Below are 18624 nucleotides of genomic sequence, written 5' to 3'. Positions count from 1 at the left end.
TACTGATTTTCCTACATTTTTCTCATTTAGTCTAGAAAAGGAATAAGGAGATGGTTTCCTACCTTAAAGCAGCTCACAATCTACAAAGTCACGAGCAACAGCCATTGGAAGAGGTGTTATGCTAGGATGAAGAGGAACAGTTACTCTATCCCTGCTAAATAAGAGAGACCATCACTGTAAATAGTGTCTCTTTGCCTAGATCAGGGGTGTCCAAAGTTTTTGGCAGGAGGGCCACATCATCTCTCTGACACTGCATTGGGGGCCGGGGGGAAAAAGAATTAATTTACATTTAAAATTTGAATGAATTTACATAAATGAATATGTTAAAGATGAATTTATATGAATGAAGGTCTTGCAATAGATCAAGGCGTATAAAAGGCCTTGTACAAAGCAAGGCTGGCCTTTCCCTCACTGCCACTGCTGCATCACAGGTGTAAAACAGCAAGCAGTGGAGGGAGCCCTCATCCCACAGCTCATGCAAGACGTCAAACAGTTGCTTTCACGCTGAGAGCAGTTGCGTCGGGCCAGTGTGGGCTCCAACAAATCTCCGGAGGGCCAGAGGCTCATTGGAGACTGGGGGCTCCCTGAGGGCCACATTGAAAGGCCTTGAGGGCCGCAAGTGGCCCCAGGGCCGGGGTTTGGGCACCCCTGGCCTAGATAAAAGAGGTACAGTGATAAGACATTGTGGAAAAAATTGTTGTTATTAATACTATCTAATTTTTTGTTTCAGGTCTTCCTGGCAAACCTGGCCCTCCAGGAAAGACTATGTTTGTTAAAGGAGATCCAGGTGAATGTGGGGCTCCTGGTCCCCCTGGAATTGCAGGTCCACCTGGAAGACAAGGAATTAAAGGAATTCCAGGGAATCAAGGAAGAGAAGGTTCCAAAGGTATGGCTTGAGATTACTGGTTTAGAACAAAGTAGCCCTAAGGCACAGTATTTTCTTAATTTTTATAGGTGAGCAATGTTGAACCAAATTCTTTTTTGTTAAGGTCCAGTGGGGTATCCTGGCCCACAAGGGCCTCCTGGTGCTCCTGGGGAGCCTGGGGATCAAGGTTTTCGAGGACCAGCTGGTCCTTTGGGACCCAAAGGTAATTTTTCTTAATTTTGATATCTCTCTTTATGTAGTGGCTGTTCTGAATTCACACTTTCAGTTTTTGCAAAAAAAACTATATAATAATATGCTTTGCACTTATATGCTTTCATGCCATATTTCATTTATTTCATTTATTTATAATAATAAAAGGACAGAAAAGACACAGTAAAAGAAGTAAAAGGAAAAAGAACAGACCAATACTAAAGATACATTTTTTTTTAAAGTGCATAGAATACCTCTCATAGTGTAACATGAGCGAAGTTGAATATTCTAATTACTTACAGCCTTAATAATCTAAATTTCCACCCTTATATCCCGTTTACCAATCTAGTGATGGGGGCTCAGATAGGCCTGCATTGCAGGACCTGGCACATAAAGTGAGCCTTCGAGGTGGGGTACGTGGGGCAAATCTGTCCTACAAATTGGATTGGGCAATTAATATGGTGAAACCATAAACTCTGTCTGTAGTCCACAAAACTGCCTTCATTTATATTAAATTTTATTTTGTATTTTATCTTGCCTTCCTTGTAACCAGGCAACCAGGAGTATGAAGCCTATACTGCAACAAAAATTTCAGTCTAAAGACCATCTTTCTAATCCCACTACCATTATAACCCTCAGCACCCACCAAAACCAGTACAAAAAAGCTAGGTTTTAACCAGTCTCCTGAAGGAGTGTAGGATAGGCACCAACTGAACCTCATTGGGAGGGCATTTCATCCCTCCAAAAGCATTACCCCTACTGGATGCCATTATACCATGGAGGACAAGGGCACCCAGTTCAAGACCTGAGTTAATGATCAATGCATATGGAAAAGCACATATGAGAGGATACAGTCCTTAAGATATCCAAGTTCCAAATGATTTAGGGCTTTAAAGATCATAATCATCACCTCAAGTTGAGCCTAGAAACAAATTTGTAACCTATACAATTCACAAAGAATTGGGGTGATGTATCCCACTCAGCAGACGAAGTTAACCTAGCCGCATATTTTATACCAACTGAAGTGTGAATGCTTTACATGGGCAAGCCTATCTAAGTCCTTCTTAAAATGTGGTATCCAAAACTGGACAGAGGAGATCCGACAAATGCAAAATACAATAAAACTACTGTTCCTAAGAACTGGACTCCATGCCTCTGTTAATACAGCCCAGCATTGCATTGCAGTGCACAACCCAGTCTTAACAATACATGTGCCACACAGTGATTTCATGGATAAATCACAGGGGAGCTGAGATGGGTTCCTGAGATGGGACGGGGAGGCAATGTTTAGTAATGCAGCTGAACAAACTCAAACATCAGTTGAATTCTTGACTCACCCCAAGGTGAGTGTATTAGACCATGTCTAAGTGATTGGAACTCCAAGAAAGCTCCCTAGTATGTATTGCAATCATGGAACCCAAGACGTGGATTCCTAAGGTGACAAGGATTAAAATCAACACACTTTCCACTCGTAGAAAGCAATGCAAATGAATGACAACACCATGTTATTGGAAATTATATCAAAAGATACATGTAGCATTGATATTAACTCTAAATAACCCTTATTTCTAGATACATCAAATGTGAAGAGAAATTACATGCCTCAAAGTATAGAAGACATGCTATATTTATTATTTCCACATTCCCTTCTCTAGATACCTGCTATTATATTAAGTGATACAATTAATCATTGCCTTCAGCATTTTAAAATAGGAGGCCCTGGGTCAGATTTATTACATTAATCTAAATGATGAATGTATACCACTCATCATAGATTTAGAGTTCTTTTATCTATCAGATTAAATATTTCATGAAGAGATTAAAAACAGATGTTGTGTATAATAATGAAAAATCTGAAAAGCATTCTGATGAATAAGTTGTTGAACTTGCCCTGAATGGTCTCTTCAGTTACTAATGTTTGCTTATTTTACATGCACTGATAAACTAATCTCTACGAAAGGCATACTTAACAGTATGGCAGGCTAAGTTGGGTCATAGTTTTTAGTCAAGCAGTTTCATAATCTAAGCTCTTTGTCCAGGAAGAATGCAAAGTTAAGAGGGCAGTGAAAACGAAGGTCCGTGTGATTTCACCCTATGTGAAATTGCACAGGAAAAGAATAATCTGAAGCAAGAAGTGTTCCAAGTAACCGACTTACAGTAGATGGGTGCCCACATGTTTAATCGCAGTCCTGTTATGGGATGAATGATAATACCACATGCAAACTATTATCATTCCCAGTGCATTCTTGTTCTAATCTGTATGCATGATGCTTGTTTCTATCCTGCATGTGAAATGGCTCTCATGATCTGGTTCCCGGCATTCAAATTCTTCAGGTCGAAGAGGTAAGCTAGAAAAGGATGTGTGCCTTCTAGAGAATATTTCTTTGCATGCCTAGTTCCTTTCCTTTATGCAAGAAAGAAACCTGTTTCTGTTCATTGTAGTTAAAACTGCTGATAAAATTCCCTTACAGGCATGCTGCATTCACTATACCTGAGAAGTTAGTGGCACTTCATTTCTTGACCTGAAAATTCCCATTGTCATTATGCTAATTATACGGGTCTCTTTACCTGTGCTGGAAAATATTTTGAATCTCTGGCTAGCAGTACCATACTTTTAGGAACCAGCATCACATTCAGTCATGCACAGAAATCAATTCATGTATTTCAGGTTCCTTGGTTACTCCCTCTCCTCTGCAGCAAATCTATGCCAACATTGGAGCCCTTACTAAACTTTATATTTTCTGTCTCTCTCTTGGAAAAGCATGTGCCCCATTATCTGACGTTGGAGCACACTGCTCACTTTTAATTAAAAAAGCAAGCAAACAAGCCTTTTTCTCACAATAATCCTGTAGTAATTTTCATACATCTGATATGTTCTGGCTGCAGCAAGAATATAGCATTTATTTCCTTTACTCATATCATATGTGCTTGCGGATTAGATTAATCTAAATACTAGATCGTCGAACACTGGAGTAGGTAATGGTTAGGATCTCTCTGAATTTTCTGTCTACTTACATTGTTCCTTCTGTGCTCAGTTCTTCCTACTCATTCATATATATATATTCCTTTTTTTCTTTTAACACTGTTAAATATTTCAGGTGACCCAGGTGAACCTGGAACACTTGATTCCTCCTTATGTCCCAAGATTCCTGGACCTCCTGGAGTATTAGGCCCAAGAGGATCGCCAGGTCCAATGGGATTAATGGGGCCAGCTGGCTTCCCTGGACTCCCAGGTAACAATTTTGTGACTCTGCATCATGTATGGTGAGGAAGAGGCAGGACCATCAACAGCTTTGTTTATGTATCATCCCAAGCATCTTTAAAGTCCTTCCAACCCCAAGGAAAACTGTACAACTCCATGTTGTCCTGTTTTTATCACACATCTGAAAATGCCTTTCTTCAACTTTTTTGTATTTCTTATTATACATATCAATATTTCTTTTAATAGGATTCAAGTATTTTGGCTAAAGAGACTACTCGATTTGTAGTACTTTAGTGAAATCTTTGTCTCTCTCTCTCTCATAATTATAAATTTTCAAGTTGATAACTTATTTTGAGTAGTTTCTAGCTGAAGCTATTGTGAATTTTCACCTGTTTAATATTAGCTTGATGATGTTGTGTCAAACTATTGTTAAATCTACAGGTAAATGTTTGTATTTCAGGAGAAAAGGGTGAAGAAGGGTTATTAGGTCTGCAAGGTCAGGATGGTTTGCCTGGGCCACCAGGACCACCGGGTGACCAAGGTGAAATTGGAGAAAAAGGATACACAGGCCCACAAGGTAAATATTCTGCCACAAGCAATAATTTGCCAGTTTGAAAGACACTCCACTGACTCTGGATCCATTTCGGAGGACAATTCAAAGTGTCTGCTTAAGCCTTAAACCCTAAACAGCTTTATCCCATCTTGTTTCTCCACTCTATAAGGTCCTCCAGGCCAACCTGGGATGCCGGGACCACCAGGTCCAGAAACGAGAGCTGCTAGTGGATTCCTGCTTGTTGTTCATAGTCAATCAGACAGGGAACCACTTTGTCCAGAGGGAATGCCAACTTTATGGACTGGTTATAGCCTGTTGTATCTTGAAGGGCAAGAGAGAGCCCATAATCAAGATCTTGGTGAGCACCTGCTATTTTTATCATGACAGAAAACAGTGTGTGTTTTTGTGCTTTATTGTTATTGGGTACTCGAATCTGGTACAGTGCACTTGAATGCAATCTTGTCATGGGACAAGACTGAAATAAACTCCACTAGTGAAAATTTGAGATGGTACAAGAGGACAGTATCTTGCTGTAGAACAGTGGTTCTCAAACTTTTAGGGAGATTTACTTCCTAATAATAATGATACAGGTATTTATATACCGCCTTTCTTGGTCATCAGATTTCTCCTCAGACTTTATTCAAGGCGGTTTAAAAGGGCAGGCTGTTCTAAATCCCCATAGGGATTTTTACAATTGAAAGGTTCTATCTTTCAAGAACCACAACATTTCAGATGGATCTTTCTGATCTGGTATCACATTCTGGCCTCCAGTTTCCTCCCACGCAAGGTGACAAGGAGCTCCTTCATCTCTCACATGGAGGGCAGCCTAGACGCTTCTTCGCTCACACCGAAGAGCAGGTGGAATAACTCAGCTGGGCTTGTCAGCTGCTTCAAGGTCTCTCCATTCAAGGTGCCGGTGGCCTCAAACTGGCGACCTGCGGATGTTATCTTCAGGCAAATAGAGGCTCTACCCTCTAGACCAGACCTCCTGCCCTCCTAAGTAAGTCTTTGTGGGGGAGGGGCAAGGGCAGTGACACATTCCCCAAGACTGTGTCGCAAAGAGGGGGCGAGGGGGAGTGCTTTCCTTACTGTGGGCTTGGGCAAGCAGCAGAAGCTGTGGGGAGCCCCACGCAGCCCTCCTCAGGGTTCCCTGAGGCTTGGAATGTTGAGAAACAGCTCGCAATCCACCTCCTGGCTGTGATGTGAAACCAGAAATAGTTTGCGCATGCTGTTTCTCAACATTCCAAGCCTCAGCGAGACCTGTGGGGCTCCCCACATCTCCTACTGGTTGCCTAAGACCACAGTAAGTGAAAGCGTGACAAGATCTTGGGGATTGTTTCGTTGCTCTCTTCCCCCACCCCTTAAAGGGACAAGGGAAACTTTACATGAACTGGTGGGTCGTGACCCACCAGTTTGAGACCCACTGTGTAGAGGGTTTGAAATGGCCCTCCATTCATTTTCATGTAGGTAGGAACTGTAAAACATACAGTATTTGGTGACTGGCATTGGCATGGCCTAGATTTCAAGTGTGACCAGCTGAAGCCCTTGCAGGCACAGCACATCAGACTGAGCCGGTGCTGTTGTTCCACCAAGTTACAGGGTTGGAGGAACTGGGGGATTTTTCCACTTTGAGCAGCTCCATCTGTGTTTCACCTGCAGTGGGTCTTCTCTCTGCCTCCTTACTGGAATCTTCATTATCAGGCTGCTTCTGTAGGTAGCCACCTGCATAAGGAGGGTCCTGCTGCAGGTCAAAAATCCATATAGTCCAGCATCCTTTCAGTGGCTAACTAGATGCCTCTGGTTGTAGACACATGCTAAAGGTCATTCTTGCCATTTGTAGGGGAAGGGTTTGCATTTTTTTTTTGGTTTATTTGTAACAGGTTTTTTTTTTTTAGCAACTACACATGACTTTTTGTCTGCTAGTGTTATAACAAGGAAATGGCAAGTGTGTTCAGATCATGGTGTTCCTGAAATAAAACACCAGTAGCTTTAAAGCACAGTAATGTTTTAGAGCTTGTGCAGATTACAGAGGATTTCAGGAATTATCACCATAACAGCTCCGATGTTTCCTTCTGAAGGAAATCAGTCGTTCAACTCCAGGATGCTGCCAGATGAATGTTGAGGATCCATAAGTGTTAGCAAATCCTCAGACTTCTAAGGGTAGCTTTTATGGTTTTTGAAGGTGGGGATTTACATTTTAATTTGCACTTAGAATCTCCGAGAGGTGAGAGCATTGCACAACCTGAAAACTTCAGAAGTTCAATAAACAACCTTTGAGCTATCCATCCCTGCACACTGCACAATGAAAACCGTTGCACTGTCTGCAGACTTCCTGGCAAGGTTGAACAGGATTCATCATGAACAGAATAATCTGAACCACCTGCCACAGCTGCTGATAGTCCCAGAAGGGGAGGGAGGAGGCTGCCTTGCCTGGAGGTGGGTCTGATGACAGGTTTAATGCCCGCTAGGTAGAGGCTGACTGGAGATAGGCTACCTGTAGAAAATGCTGGCCGTGGGGTGCTGGTGCAATGTAGCTCGCTCACTGGATACGAGGGTCTCAGAATTGCCAGGTATCTGGCTGCTAAGCCTCTGTGTGAAGCCAGGAACCATGATCAGGAGTGGAAGTCACAGAAACTGCTCCTTCTCCTCCTCCTGAAGGGTATGTGAGTAGGAACAGCTCCTTTTGTTTTCGGTAAACCCACTTGTGAATTGTGCAAGACCTCAACTCTTCTTACTGAACTCATGGCCCCAGATCACACAGACATAGCTGTGGAACTAGAACGTTACACCATAAATCATACAATTCATACACCGTACACTGAAGATCATACTCTGTACGATTTTGATACAAATTGTGTATTGGCTATTTATTGGACTCTGTAGAATTTGAATGGAACTATTCAAGTATTCTGTTACAATTTTTTTTTTTAATTTGCATGGATAATGATGAAACCTCAAAAAATTTTTCCCCTTTGTTCTAGGACTGGCTGGCTCTTGTCTTCCTGTGTTCAGCACCATGCCCTTCGCCTACTGCAACGTGAATGACGTTTGCTACTATGCAAGTCGAAATGATAAATCGTACTGGCTGTCAAGTGCTGCTCCTCTACCCATGATGCCTGTCTCTGATGATGAAATACCACCCTACATTAGCAGATGTGCTGTGTGTGAAACGCCTGCACAAGCTGTTGCAGTTCATAGTCAAGATCAATCCATTCCTCCCTGTCCATTGAACTGGAGAAGCCTATGGATAGGTTACTCATTTTTAATGGTAAGATTGAAGACTGTTGGGGTCCGTTTCACCACAGGGACTTGCTATGGGTTAACAGGTCGTGGGTCCCATGATAGCTGCAGTTATCACTTGATAAACGATTCTAAACGTTTCTAAACGTCTTCCAAGGTGCCAGGGGAAGTCAGTGCTACATCTGGGATAGCACCTTCTGCAGGCTACAAGCAGCGTCAAGATGCTAGGATAGGAAAGGGAGGGGTACTCAGCTTCCAGGACTGACCCAGCCTGCTACTGGATAACAGGTTTTCTCCCCTGTGTGGCAGAGATCAGCCACTATTTACACTCTCCCCTGTCTTTCTGTAGCCTTAGTAGATATATTACTGTAGCACAGGCCAAATGAGAAAAGTGGCTTTCTTTTGTCTCCTGATTCCACCACTGCCACCATGTTGGGGAACAAGCACCCTCCATTCCAAGCTGTGGAAAGGGTCCCTGTCCCTCTCCTATCTGACCAGGAAAGGAGAAGGCACTGAAAGCATCTGGCTTCTGTGTCACTTTTGTAGCACAAAATGGGTATACAGCAGCAACTAAAGCCCATCAATGTCAGGAGAGCAGTTAAGGTGTGGCCAGTGATTCTCCAAAAGGGTTTCATTGGTACCTTTCCATTTTCCCACCTTTTAATCCTCAGCACTGCGACTAACAGTGTGTGACTGCTCCCTCTTTATCCTCCTGAGTACCTCATGCTCACTGAAGAAGGGCAGCAACTCTCTGTCTCTCCCCTCCTGAAAAAAAGCTTTTTTTCCCCCCTAAATAAGACTGGGAGTGGAAAATGGCATGAGACAAAATGGAGACCTAGCAGGTCAGGTGGGAATAAAACAGAGGACATCTCCAGCCTCCCTCCTTTCCTGAGCAAGTGGCTTCCCCTTACCTTTACAGGGTTCGAGATTGAATTGTGGAAAGACCCAACTAGGAGCACTGAGGGCTGGCCTCTGAGGCACAAGCATAATGGAAAGAAATGGGCCCATGTTGGAAACAAACTCAGCAGTTTGGTTTAAAACCATTCCTGTGCAAAGTTCCTCCACCCAAGAGCTGAGGAGCCTTCCCTTCAGCGTTTTTGTTTGAGGGTAGGATTAGTGAACATACACACACATTCCTACCAGACAAGGGCAGTACCTTCCTCCTTTCTTGAAAAGTGGCTTTTCTGCTCACAGAAAGCAGGACACCAATCAGCAACCTAAGGAACACCTGAACTTTAGACCAAGTTGTCCTACAGAATTGCAAAAGACTATCCTCACTCCTCCTCAGTCCTGTCATTTGGGATAATGACAGCAAAACTAGATGCCATTTACATCTTCCTGCTCAGGGAAGATTTTTGAGAAGAGCCTCTGTGTGTGCTTTACTTACCCTAATTTGACATAGGGGGTGATATTGTAACATGGCTCTTTCAATCAGTCTTGGCGCAATGGAACATAGGGAAGGGTGTTGTTTAGTACTAATAGACTCTAATCAAACAGGGCAAATGTTTGATCAGAGGGAAAAGAGAGCACAATTGTAGTAACATGGAGTGGGCAACAAAGTGCCCACAACATTGGTCAGCATTACAGTCTGAAAGATATAATTGTAGGAAAATCACATTGACTTCACTAAGATTCTACTAATGGTAGTTCTACTACTTCTACTAGCTTCTACTACTAAGATTCTACTAATGGTAGCTCAGAGTGTAGCTTAACCCATTTTTGCCCAGCCAACAGGTGTACACATTTGGTCCCTGATGCATATATGCAACGTTGGGCCTAAACTGAAATCCTGTGTACACTTACTTGGCAATGTCCCACTGAACTCAATGAGACTTACTTCTGAGTAAATATCAAAGGGTGGCAAGTGCGTTAACCCCTGCTAATTGGGTAAGAGGCACTTTTTCAAGTGGGTGCTCCTTTTTTTAGCAGGGGGAGAGTAACTGGCCCACCTCACCCCAGCACTGTCTGTTCTAGTGGCTGTCTGCTGGTATTGCTTTGCATCTTTTTAGATTGTGAGCCCTTTTGGGACAGGGAGCCATTTAGTTATTTGATTTTTCTCTGTAAACCGCTTTGTGAACTTTTAGTTGAAAAGCGGTATATGAATACTGTTAATAATAATAATAATAATAATAATAATAATAATAATAATAATATCTTGTGCCTTTTTTCGACGTTTCTTCTAGCACACTGGATCTGGTGATCAGGGAGGTGGACAGTCTCTCATGTCTACTGGAAGCTGCCTTGAAAACTTCCGATCAGCACCTTTCATTGAGTGCCAGGGTCAGCGAGGAACCTGTCAGTTTTTTGCCAATAAATACAGCTTCTGGTTAACAACAGTGAACCCAGAGTTGCAGTTTGCATCTGCTCCTCTCTCACTGATTCTAAAAGATGGGCAAGAACAACGGCGGACTATAAGTAGGTGTCAAGTCTGCATGAAACATGGCTAAAAGATGGGGACATTTCTAATAATAAAAAGGGGGTGTAGTAAGTTGCACTAAAGCTGTAAATGGTGCTAATCCCTTGATTTTCTCTGAAAATGTGGAACACTGAAAATGTGGAACAAGAAAGTTGTCACGTACACTACAAGTTTTGAGCTAGTATCAAATGGCTACAAGTCACGTTAGAGTTTGATTTCTGAACAGAGCTTAGATGAATGTAGAAGGCTGATTGTGTATATGAGTAAGCCAAAAGAAAACGAATGAACTGCTGGAGTTCTGAACTTCTGCCTGAAGACAGACTACTTGAAATTTTCCAGCTTCAAGCAAATTGGAAGCCCCAGGAGTGCAGACTGCCCCTTTTTTCACCCGGAGAAGAATTTCAGAGGTACAATAAAACATCAGTGGTGCCTAAACAGCTTCTCAATGTATCTGCTGTGGTGGACCAGGAAATTCTTTTTCCAATGTGCCAGGGACCAGCAATAAATATAGACAGGTAGTATACCAACTCTCAGCTCATCTCTCCTGCTTCTCTCTTCCCAAGTCAGAAGCTTCTCTCCTGCAGCCTCTCATAAGTCCAAGTCCCATGGCAAGCCTCAGGCGGCTTCATGGTTTCAATCTCTCAGCCATTTTCAACCACTGTGCATTGGTGTGCCATGAATGGTCTGCATGTATGTGGCAGGAGTTTGGGAGAGGGTCATATATTAGTAGGTGAGGGATGTGAGCCCCCTGACCAGCAGCATGGTGTATCTTTTCAAATAGTCAGAAAAATTGACAATGTGCCTTAAGCATGTTAGTGCTCTCTCAGTTTGCAGTGAGATAAAAAGTTTGAAAATCATTGCTTCAGATGCTGAGAAACATCTGGAGCTATGCCATGGTCCAGCAGTCGATGGCTTGTGGGCGGGCTCCAGTTCCCAGACCACAGTTTGAGAAGTACTGCCATAAAAGAACCACTTGTCTAGGAACGAGTAAAAGAAGAATGATAAGGGGATCGAAGGATTGCTGGATCAAGCTTTGGAGAAAGAAGAGATAACAACCAGATGGGCAGATTGATGTTGCCCAGAGGAGCAGATGACACAAAGCGCAGCAAAGCCAAATTTCAGCTCTTTGGAGATCACTGACCAAGAAGCAGCATGCACATCAAAACTGTGGCCTCAAGACAGTACTACACTGAAGTTAGGCATTCTCGTCTGTATACTTGCATAGGTATGATTGGATAGGGACAAAATTAGCTAAATATTTGCTAAATATTAGCAAAATATAGGGACAAATTAGTAAACGAATGCAATTAATATCATGCTTTTCTGTTATCAAATAAAACTTTTATAAAGTCTGCATGGGTTTGTCATGACTCATTCTCAAACAGTGGCTCACACTGCAGTCCTATGCATGTTCACTCAGCAGTAAGTAAATAGTAAGTCTAGTTCTGTCCAATGAAGCTTATTCTGAGGAATGTACGCACAGGATTGCAGCCTTAGACGCTCTCAATAAAATCCCTAGGCTATGCTAGGCTGCAGCCAGATCACCTATGGGCTGGTAGGACTGGGAACTGTAGTTTTTATGGCCTTGGTGCAGCTGCACTTGTGGCAGTGTGCTTGTGCTTGCTGGAAATGTCTGGAAAACTTAAAATCCTATCCATAAGCACAAGCTAACTTGCAATAGGTACCTATGTGGAGTGTGTCACTGCTCCAAACTCCTCGGGTCTTTTTGATGCATTCCAATGAGTGGAAGCCAATAAAACATGTATGTTTTCTTCCTTAGTTACCTGTTTGAACCTGTTCATGCTTTATGATCAGTGACAGGCTTGGCTTCCTGACCAGCCATTAGAGATTCAGCTGACAAGTACCACAGTCATTCTTCTCAGTACCTGAGTTGTGGAATTTCCTCCTTAAAGAGATTAGGCAGACTCCTTCTCTCACTTTAGAGGGTTGGTAGAGGAGACGTTTAAATCTGCTGCTTAAAAAGGTTTTATCTTCTGCTATCTTTCAAGATTACTGTCACTCATTTTTAATTTGTTGATTTAAAAACAAACCTGGTTTTATTCCTTTACATGCTTTTTCAGCTGGTTTTATACTTTATTTATTGGATTTGTAATCCGCCTTTCTCCCCAAAGGGCAGCCAAGGCAGTTCCGAAGGGCATCCAAGGCTTTAAATTTAAAACTGGAGTAAAAATGAATTCAATAACAATTTATTTATATTATCAGTATCAGCTTTCCTTATGAACCCAGTTAAACCAAAACAAAAGATTTCATTTCAATAGATAGAATGGTAGTCCCAACCCATGTCAAAGAATGTTGGAAATGTAATGGTCGGCACTAAATGATTGAGGGCAAATCCTATCCAACTTTCCAGCACTGATGCAGTCGTGCCAATGAGACATGCGTTGCAACCTGTGGTAGGGGGGCAGTCCTAGAGGCCTCCTCCAGCTAAAGGAATGTTTGTTCCCTTTCCTCAGGGCTGCACTGGCACTGGAAATTTGGATAGGATTGGACCCTGACTCATTTAGGATAAAGCCGTCAGCCTTACTTTCTACTTGTAAACAATTAGGTGATGCACTTCTTTGAAATTCTACTTGCAGATGTGTCCCCAGTCAGCAAGGTTTGGGACCATGCAATCTACTCTAAGGACAGAGAGTGGGATTTGAGCTTACCTGTGAATTCCCCTTCTCAGTAGTTTTAGGTCGGGTCAGTGTGGTACATCTGGGAAGCTCCTCCCTTTCAGGCAGACAGGTCAGAGGATAGAAGACTAGCTGAAAGGGAAGGGGTTCCCGGATACCCCAGTCTGACCTTGCTTCTTCAAGCACTGGCAAGAAATTGCCATGCTCTCAGCACTACAAATGAGGCAAGTGGAATTGGATGCCCCTTGGCTCCTGTTGGCTTTCTCCCAGGGGTCAGTTTTAAAGCTGCTCTGCCACCTTTTTAATATTATGCACCAGCAGTCTGGTTCCATTTTGGTTCAAGTGAAGCCTGTCACTCTTGTACAGACCCGGCTTGTCCCAAAACATTCCCCAGTGCCTAAGAAATCTAAACCCCTCCACCTGCCTTCACAGTCTCAACCATGCATTGAGACCCCTAAGTTCTGCCTGCCTAGCTGGCCCTGTACATGAAACAGGTAGCACTTCTGAAAATGCAACCTTTGGGGTCCTGGCTTTGAAATTCCAACCTAGCAGCCTAAATTTGGTCTCCTGGCTACATTTCCCCACGTTGTTGCCAACATGGCACCACAACAGCAACCTCCTCCCCAGCACTATCTACCAGCCTATCTAGATGAGACGTGATGCCTGCAACCTTTGCAAGAAGCAGGCAAGTCACCATGTGGTCCTCACATCCATCTCAGACCATCCATCACATCCATCACATTCTCTATTTTCCTGACAATCAAATCACCCACTACAAGGAGCACCCAACCCCCCACCCACTAAGGAGTATCCTTAATGCAACTGGAAACCAGCTTGTTCCCTGAAGAAGGGGTCCTCCCCCCCAGGAATTATTTCTCTCTTCTCCCGGATGATGTCCTCCAGCCCTGAGACTTCCTAACCTGGTAGCTGAGGAGCTGCCTCCCTAAGGGTGGGATGATGCCTGCACATCCCTGGAAATCTTACGATGGTCCTTCTCTGCCTGCCTCTGCTTCTCCAGGTCAACAACCAAGACTTCAAGGAAGAAGACCCATTTCCTGAAGCTCCGTGCACTGAGAACACACCCATGACTTGTACCCCAGAGGCAGACAGTCAGTGCAAAACACTGGATAGCTTCCAACCTGCTGCTGGCTGTCTGACTGCAGATTTTTTTTTGGGGGGGGGGGAAGATTCTTAAGAAAGCTTACACTGGTTTTCTGCCCCTATTCTCAAGGGAAGTAAAGGGCAGTGTTTGGGGCCCTGGCTTCTGTGCCCTGCTGCTGCTGATCTCACACAGATGCTTAACTCGCTCTGTCTTACCTTGGCCCTTTGTCCCAGGAGGCACTTCAGCCCAAGGAGGCCACTCGCAGTACGTGCAGTGAAACATTAACAGGCTAAAGTCAATAGGGCTAAATTGATTTAAAGTTTAGTACTTCAGTTTAACTGGATTTTGAATTGGACTGATACAGAAATTCTTAAAGAATCAGAGTCTAAGCAACAGATGCTTTTGTGCTCTACGAGCACTGCTGTGACTCTTCAGAAAGTATTAACTCATAGTTCTGCTATTCCTGGAGATATAGAAAGCTATGTATCATCTGGATCAAACCTGACAACGAACAGCTTTCCCTATGCCTGACAGAATGCATTCAACTTTAAAGGGAAAGAAAAGTAAAATGCATATTTACTGAATACAATCCTTCATAAGAGTGAACAATCAGACTCATTTGGCTTTCCTTCACCTGCTCTATTGGGCTGTGGCTGGTTTTCAATGTGATGTAGGTAGGCATTAAAAAATTGTGATACTTACTTCACTTCTGTGAACATTGGAGATTCCCATGTAGATAGTAAAAAATAAAACAGAGGCAAGCGAGCAAAATTGCCTGACTTTTAGTAGGAACAAGCAACTTTTGGGTACTGGATAAGTACAGACTCCTGTAGGGTGTATTTTATTCCTTTAGGTCAGTGGTTCCGAAACTTAACAGAGGTCATGGTACTCTTATTTTGTGGCAAACCTTTTTCCCAGCTCTCCCAGGTGCAGCCATCTTGGATCGCACAATTCTAGCCAGATTTCACCAAAAAAACACACATCTCATGTGGTTCAAGATGGCAGCATCAAAGAGAGCCAGAAGAGGCCACCAGGGACATCCTGTGGTGCCCCTGTGAGTTTGCGACAACATACTCAGGTGCTGCGGTGCCCAGTTTGGTAATCACTGCTTTAGGTTCTGAATTGGAAGCCAAGGACTTTGGAAAATACTTGATACAAAATACGCACTGTATGATACACATACAAAAGCCAACCAATACGAGTGGATGGATGGATCAAGTACACTGTTCTTGAATCTCACTGCAAGTTATGCTCTTGCTCAGGGGTGGACAAAGTTTCCACTTTAGGGATCCTGGACCTTTAACAATCGTATAAGAGAGAGAGAATTTAAGCAAGTACAGCTTGTCATCTGTGAGATGACTAGCTGCACCTGCTGAAATTCCCTCTTCTATACAATTGTTAAAGGTCCAGGATCCCTAAAGTTGAAAGTTTGCCCACCCATGCTCTTGTTCAACTCAGTGCATTATACTAATCATCACTGATCTAAGCAGAATGTTGCAGAGCCTTCTCTAGTCAATACAAATCATGTAGCAGGATGCTCACCTCCCTACCAAGTCTACAGAGTTCCCCCAAAGAAAAATCATGACAATGTTTTTGGGGGTTGAGGGAAGGGAATCCTCATTCAGCCCACCAAGTGATTCAGAGGAAGACTCCAGAGATGCCTTAAGGCCTAACAAGTAGGATTAAAACACACAAACACACACTCTACACATTATATATTATGTTTTCATGCAAAATAAAGCGAGCATGGATATTTGTGCATTCCTAGCTACGCATGCTTTGACAATTTATTCTGGCTTTAGATGCCAATTTGCCGTGCTGTCATGACAAATCTGTTGTTACCATGGTAACTTCCACAGTCAGTGCTTAGACTGTCACTGAAATACTACCCTCTACTTTAAACTAACAACAATATTTCATGGCACATTTTTAAAACAGTATTTTACCGAGAAAATGGAGCCATCCACAGGAAACATTCCTTCTTATGCTTTCCTTGTGATGTCTGCATCTTTTCTCTAAACTGACTGGAATCGCAGTCTGCCTGGAAGATCAAAGCTGCTTGGTTGGCAACCTTCAGTCTCGAAAGACTATGGTATAAGCCTACAGCACCCAGTATTCCCAGGCGGTCTCCCATCCAACTACTAACCAGGCCTGGCCCTGCTTAGCTTCCAAGATCAGACAAGATTGGGCATGTGCAGGGTTTGGTTTTTAAAAAAATTATTCTTTTCAATGTTGCAGGGTGTATACAGATCACAGATTCCAAAACAAAAACCTTAAAGGACCAGGCTGAGAATGGGCTCAGGTCTATTTTCAAGCTTCAGGGAGTTGTGGCAACCACAAATTCTGAGATACACACAGCAAAACCCCAAGTTTGTTGGTCCACCCAAAAGTAACTGTGCGGCTGACATACTAGCTGCAGAAACCTGGATGAGCCCACAGAAATTCACAGTGCTGTTGGAAAGCTTTCTGTGTACATGCTGGTACCTGCCATTGTGTTTAGTAATCTGTCATACATACACAGCTGATACATTAGTTCAGAAAGCCAGAACTATGTGCCTGAACCAAAGTCCCTGAAATTATTTGCAGGATATTACATTACTTGAGTAGTAATTGGAGCACAAGTCAAACACTTCTCTAGTGGTTTATTTTCAGATACAAGATGCAGTGCAACTAAGAGGCTGTAGCTCACTTGGATTTCTCTCAGGCTCACTTGGATTTCTTTTGGATTTTCCAAAAATCACTGCCTATGAGACTGCATAGCTGAGTTGGAAAGCTGTTATCTGGGTTGAACAGGGTAGAGTGTCAGCTTACAGGGCTGGCCTTAAGCCGATTTGCTGAAATTGGGCCCTGCGGTGAGCAGATTGCCCACTGCCACAGCTGCGATCTTGGTGTCCTGGAGGCTGGTGAGGCAAGTGGGGCATCTGTGTTTTTGGCCTGCTCGGCTGCCCCTGACAGACCTGAAATGGGTCTCCCACATGTAGTTGGAGGTGATGTCATCACATTACTACCAACTATTTCTGGGTGCCACATTTCACATGTGGCACCACAAGTGCACGGCTGCAGTCACTGTAGTCAGGGTGTAGGTGTGGGAATGCTCTGCATTGGGCCCCACTGCTCATGAGGCTGTCCCTGTCAGTTTATCTTTGCTCAGGATCTTTCTGGGCAGCTTACAAGAACCAGCCACACTACTAAGAAAGGGACAATTATTTTAAACAGCCAACTTCCTGGGTCAGCACAAAGGTGTTCTGAAATAAGGTCCAGTTGCAGCACTACAGTACTGAAAGTGGAACAAAGTACCATACAGTAGTTGCCAAGAAGTCATTACACATCCTTCAGTGGCTGGTTGGTAAGCACTCAGGCACTGGAATGGTGAAGGCTGAAGCTTACCAGCTTGAGGGGACTTGGAGAAGCCTCACTGATGATACTGACCACTTTCAGTTGGGTGTATAATGAACAGCAAAGACCAGTTATATGATGATGTATGTAATGGCCTGGATACAGTGTGTGGTCACCACATAAGAAAAGCACTAGGCCAGTGTTTCTCAAACTTTGAGGGAGCTTTACTCCCTCAGTAAGTTCTTGCGGGGGAGGGGCTAGGACAGTGATGTGATCCCCAGGATCGCATCGCTAAGGGGGAGTGAGGGGGGGTGCTTTGCACTTACTTTGAATGATGCAGGGCTGCTGGAGGCTGCAGGAGGTGCAGGGAGCCCTGCGCAGCCCTCTGCAGAATTCCCGGAGGCTTGGAACGTTCAGAAACAGCAGGAGCAAAGCACCTCCTGCAAAATGGAAGTGCTTTGCGCCCACTTTTAGTGAACGTTTCAAACCTCTGGGAGCGCTGTGGAGGGCTGCGCAGGGTTCCCCGCACCTCCTGCAACGATCCTGGGGATCGTGTCACTGTCCCTTAAAGGGACAGAGGAAGTGTTACATGAACTTTGAGAACCACTGCACTAGGCAATAACATCTGTGTCTCTCACCTTGGTAGGCAGCACTAGCAATTATGGTTGGTTGGCAATCTTCAGTCTTGAAAGACTATACCAGGCGGTCTCCCATCCAAGTACTAACCAGGTCTGACCTTGCTTAGCTTCTGAGATCAGATGAGATCAGGCATGTGCAGGGTAAAAATGCTGCCATACCACCACTGAATTAGGGGAGGTTGGCAAATCAGACATGTAAGTTAATAACAGCACGACCCACTGTTTGCTGAGGTTCTCATTTTCTTTACAAGAGCATAGGAGAAGCTTTTAGTTGTGTGTTCTAAGTTATAACTTATAACACTGAAACTGGAACAGAGTACCATACTCTAGAATAGATGGCACATTTGTGCCCACATAATATGAGGGATGAGTTGTAGACAATTAGGGAATCGATATGCACAAGTGTAACTTAGACTCTAGAAAAGA

General features: G+C 43.6%; 1 protein-coding gene across 1 annotated transcript in view; it reads left to right on the top strand.

Annotated features, from left to right (window-relative positions):
- The window catches only part of COL4A4 (collagen type IV alpha 4 chain), a 72947-nt gene extending 62430 nt beyond the window's left edge, over positions 1-10517 (top strand). The window contains exons 40-46 of the mRNA XM_066621516.1: positions 731-886; positions 990-1088; positions 4174-4308; positions 4738-4854; positions 5000-5188; positions 7812-8098; positions 10254-10517. Coding sequence (XP_066477613.1) covers positions 731-886; positions 990-1088; positions 4174-4308; positions 4738-4854; positions 5000-5188; positions 7812-8098; positions 10254-10517 — 1247 coding nt within the window. The remainder of the gene's footprint in view (positions 1-730; positions 887-989; positions 1089-4173; positions 4309-4737; positions 4855-4999; positions 5189-7811; positions 8099-10253) is intronic.
- The last annotated feature ends 8107 nt before the right edge of the window (positions 10518-18624 follow it).

Source organism: Tiliqua scincoides, chromosome 3, assembly GCF_035046505.1.
Source record: "Tiliqua scincoides isolate rTilSci1 chromosome 3, rTilSci1.hap2, whole genome shotgun sequence".
NCBI classification, from domain to species: domain Eukaryota; kingdom Metazoa; phylum Chordata; class Lepidosauria; order Squamata; family Scincidae; genus Tiliqua; species Tiliqua scincoides.
Note: the sequence above shows the minus strand (reverse complement) of the source record. Positions and strands in the feature narration are given on the sequence as shown.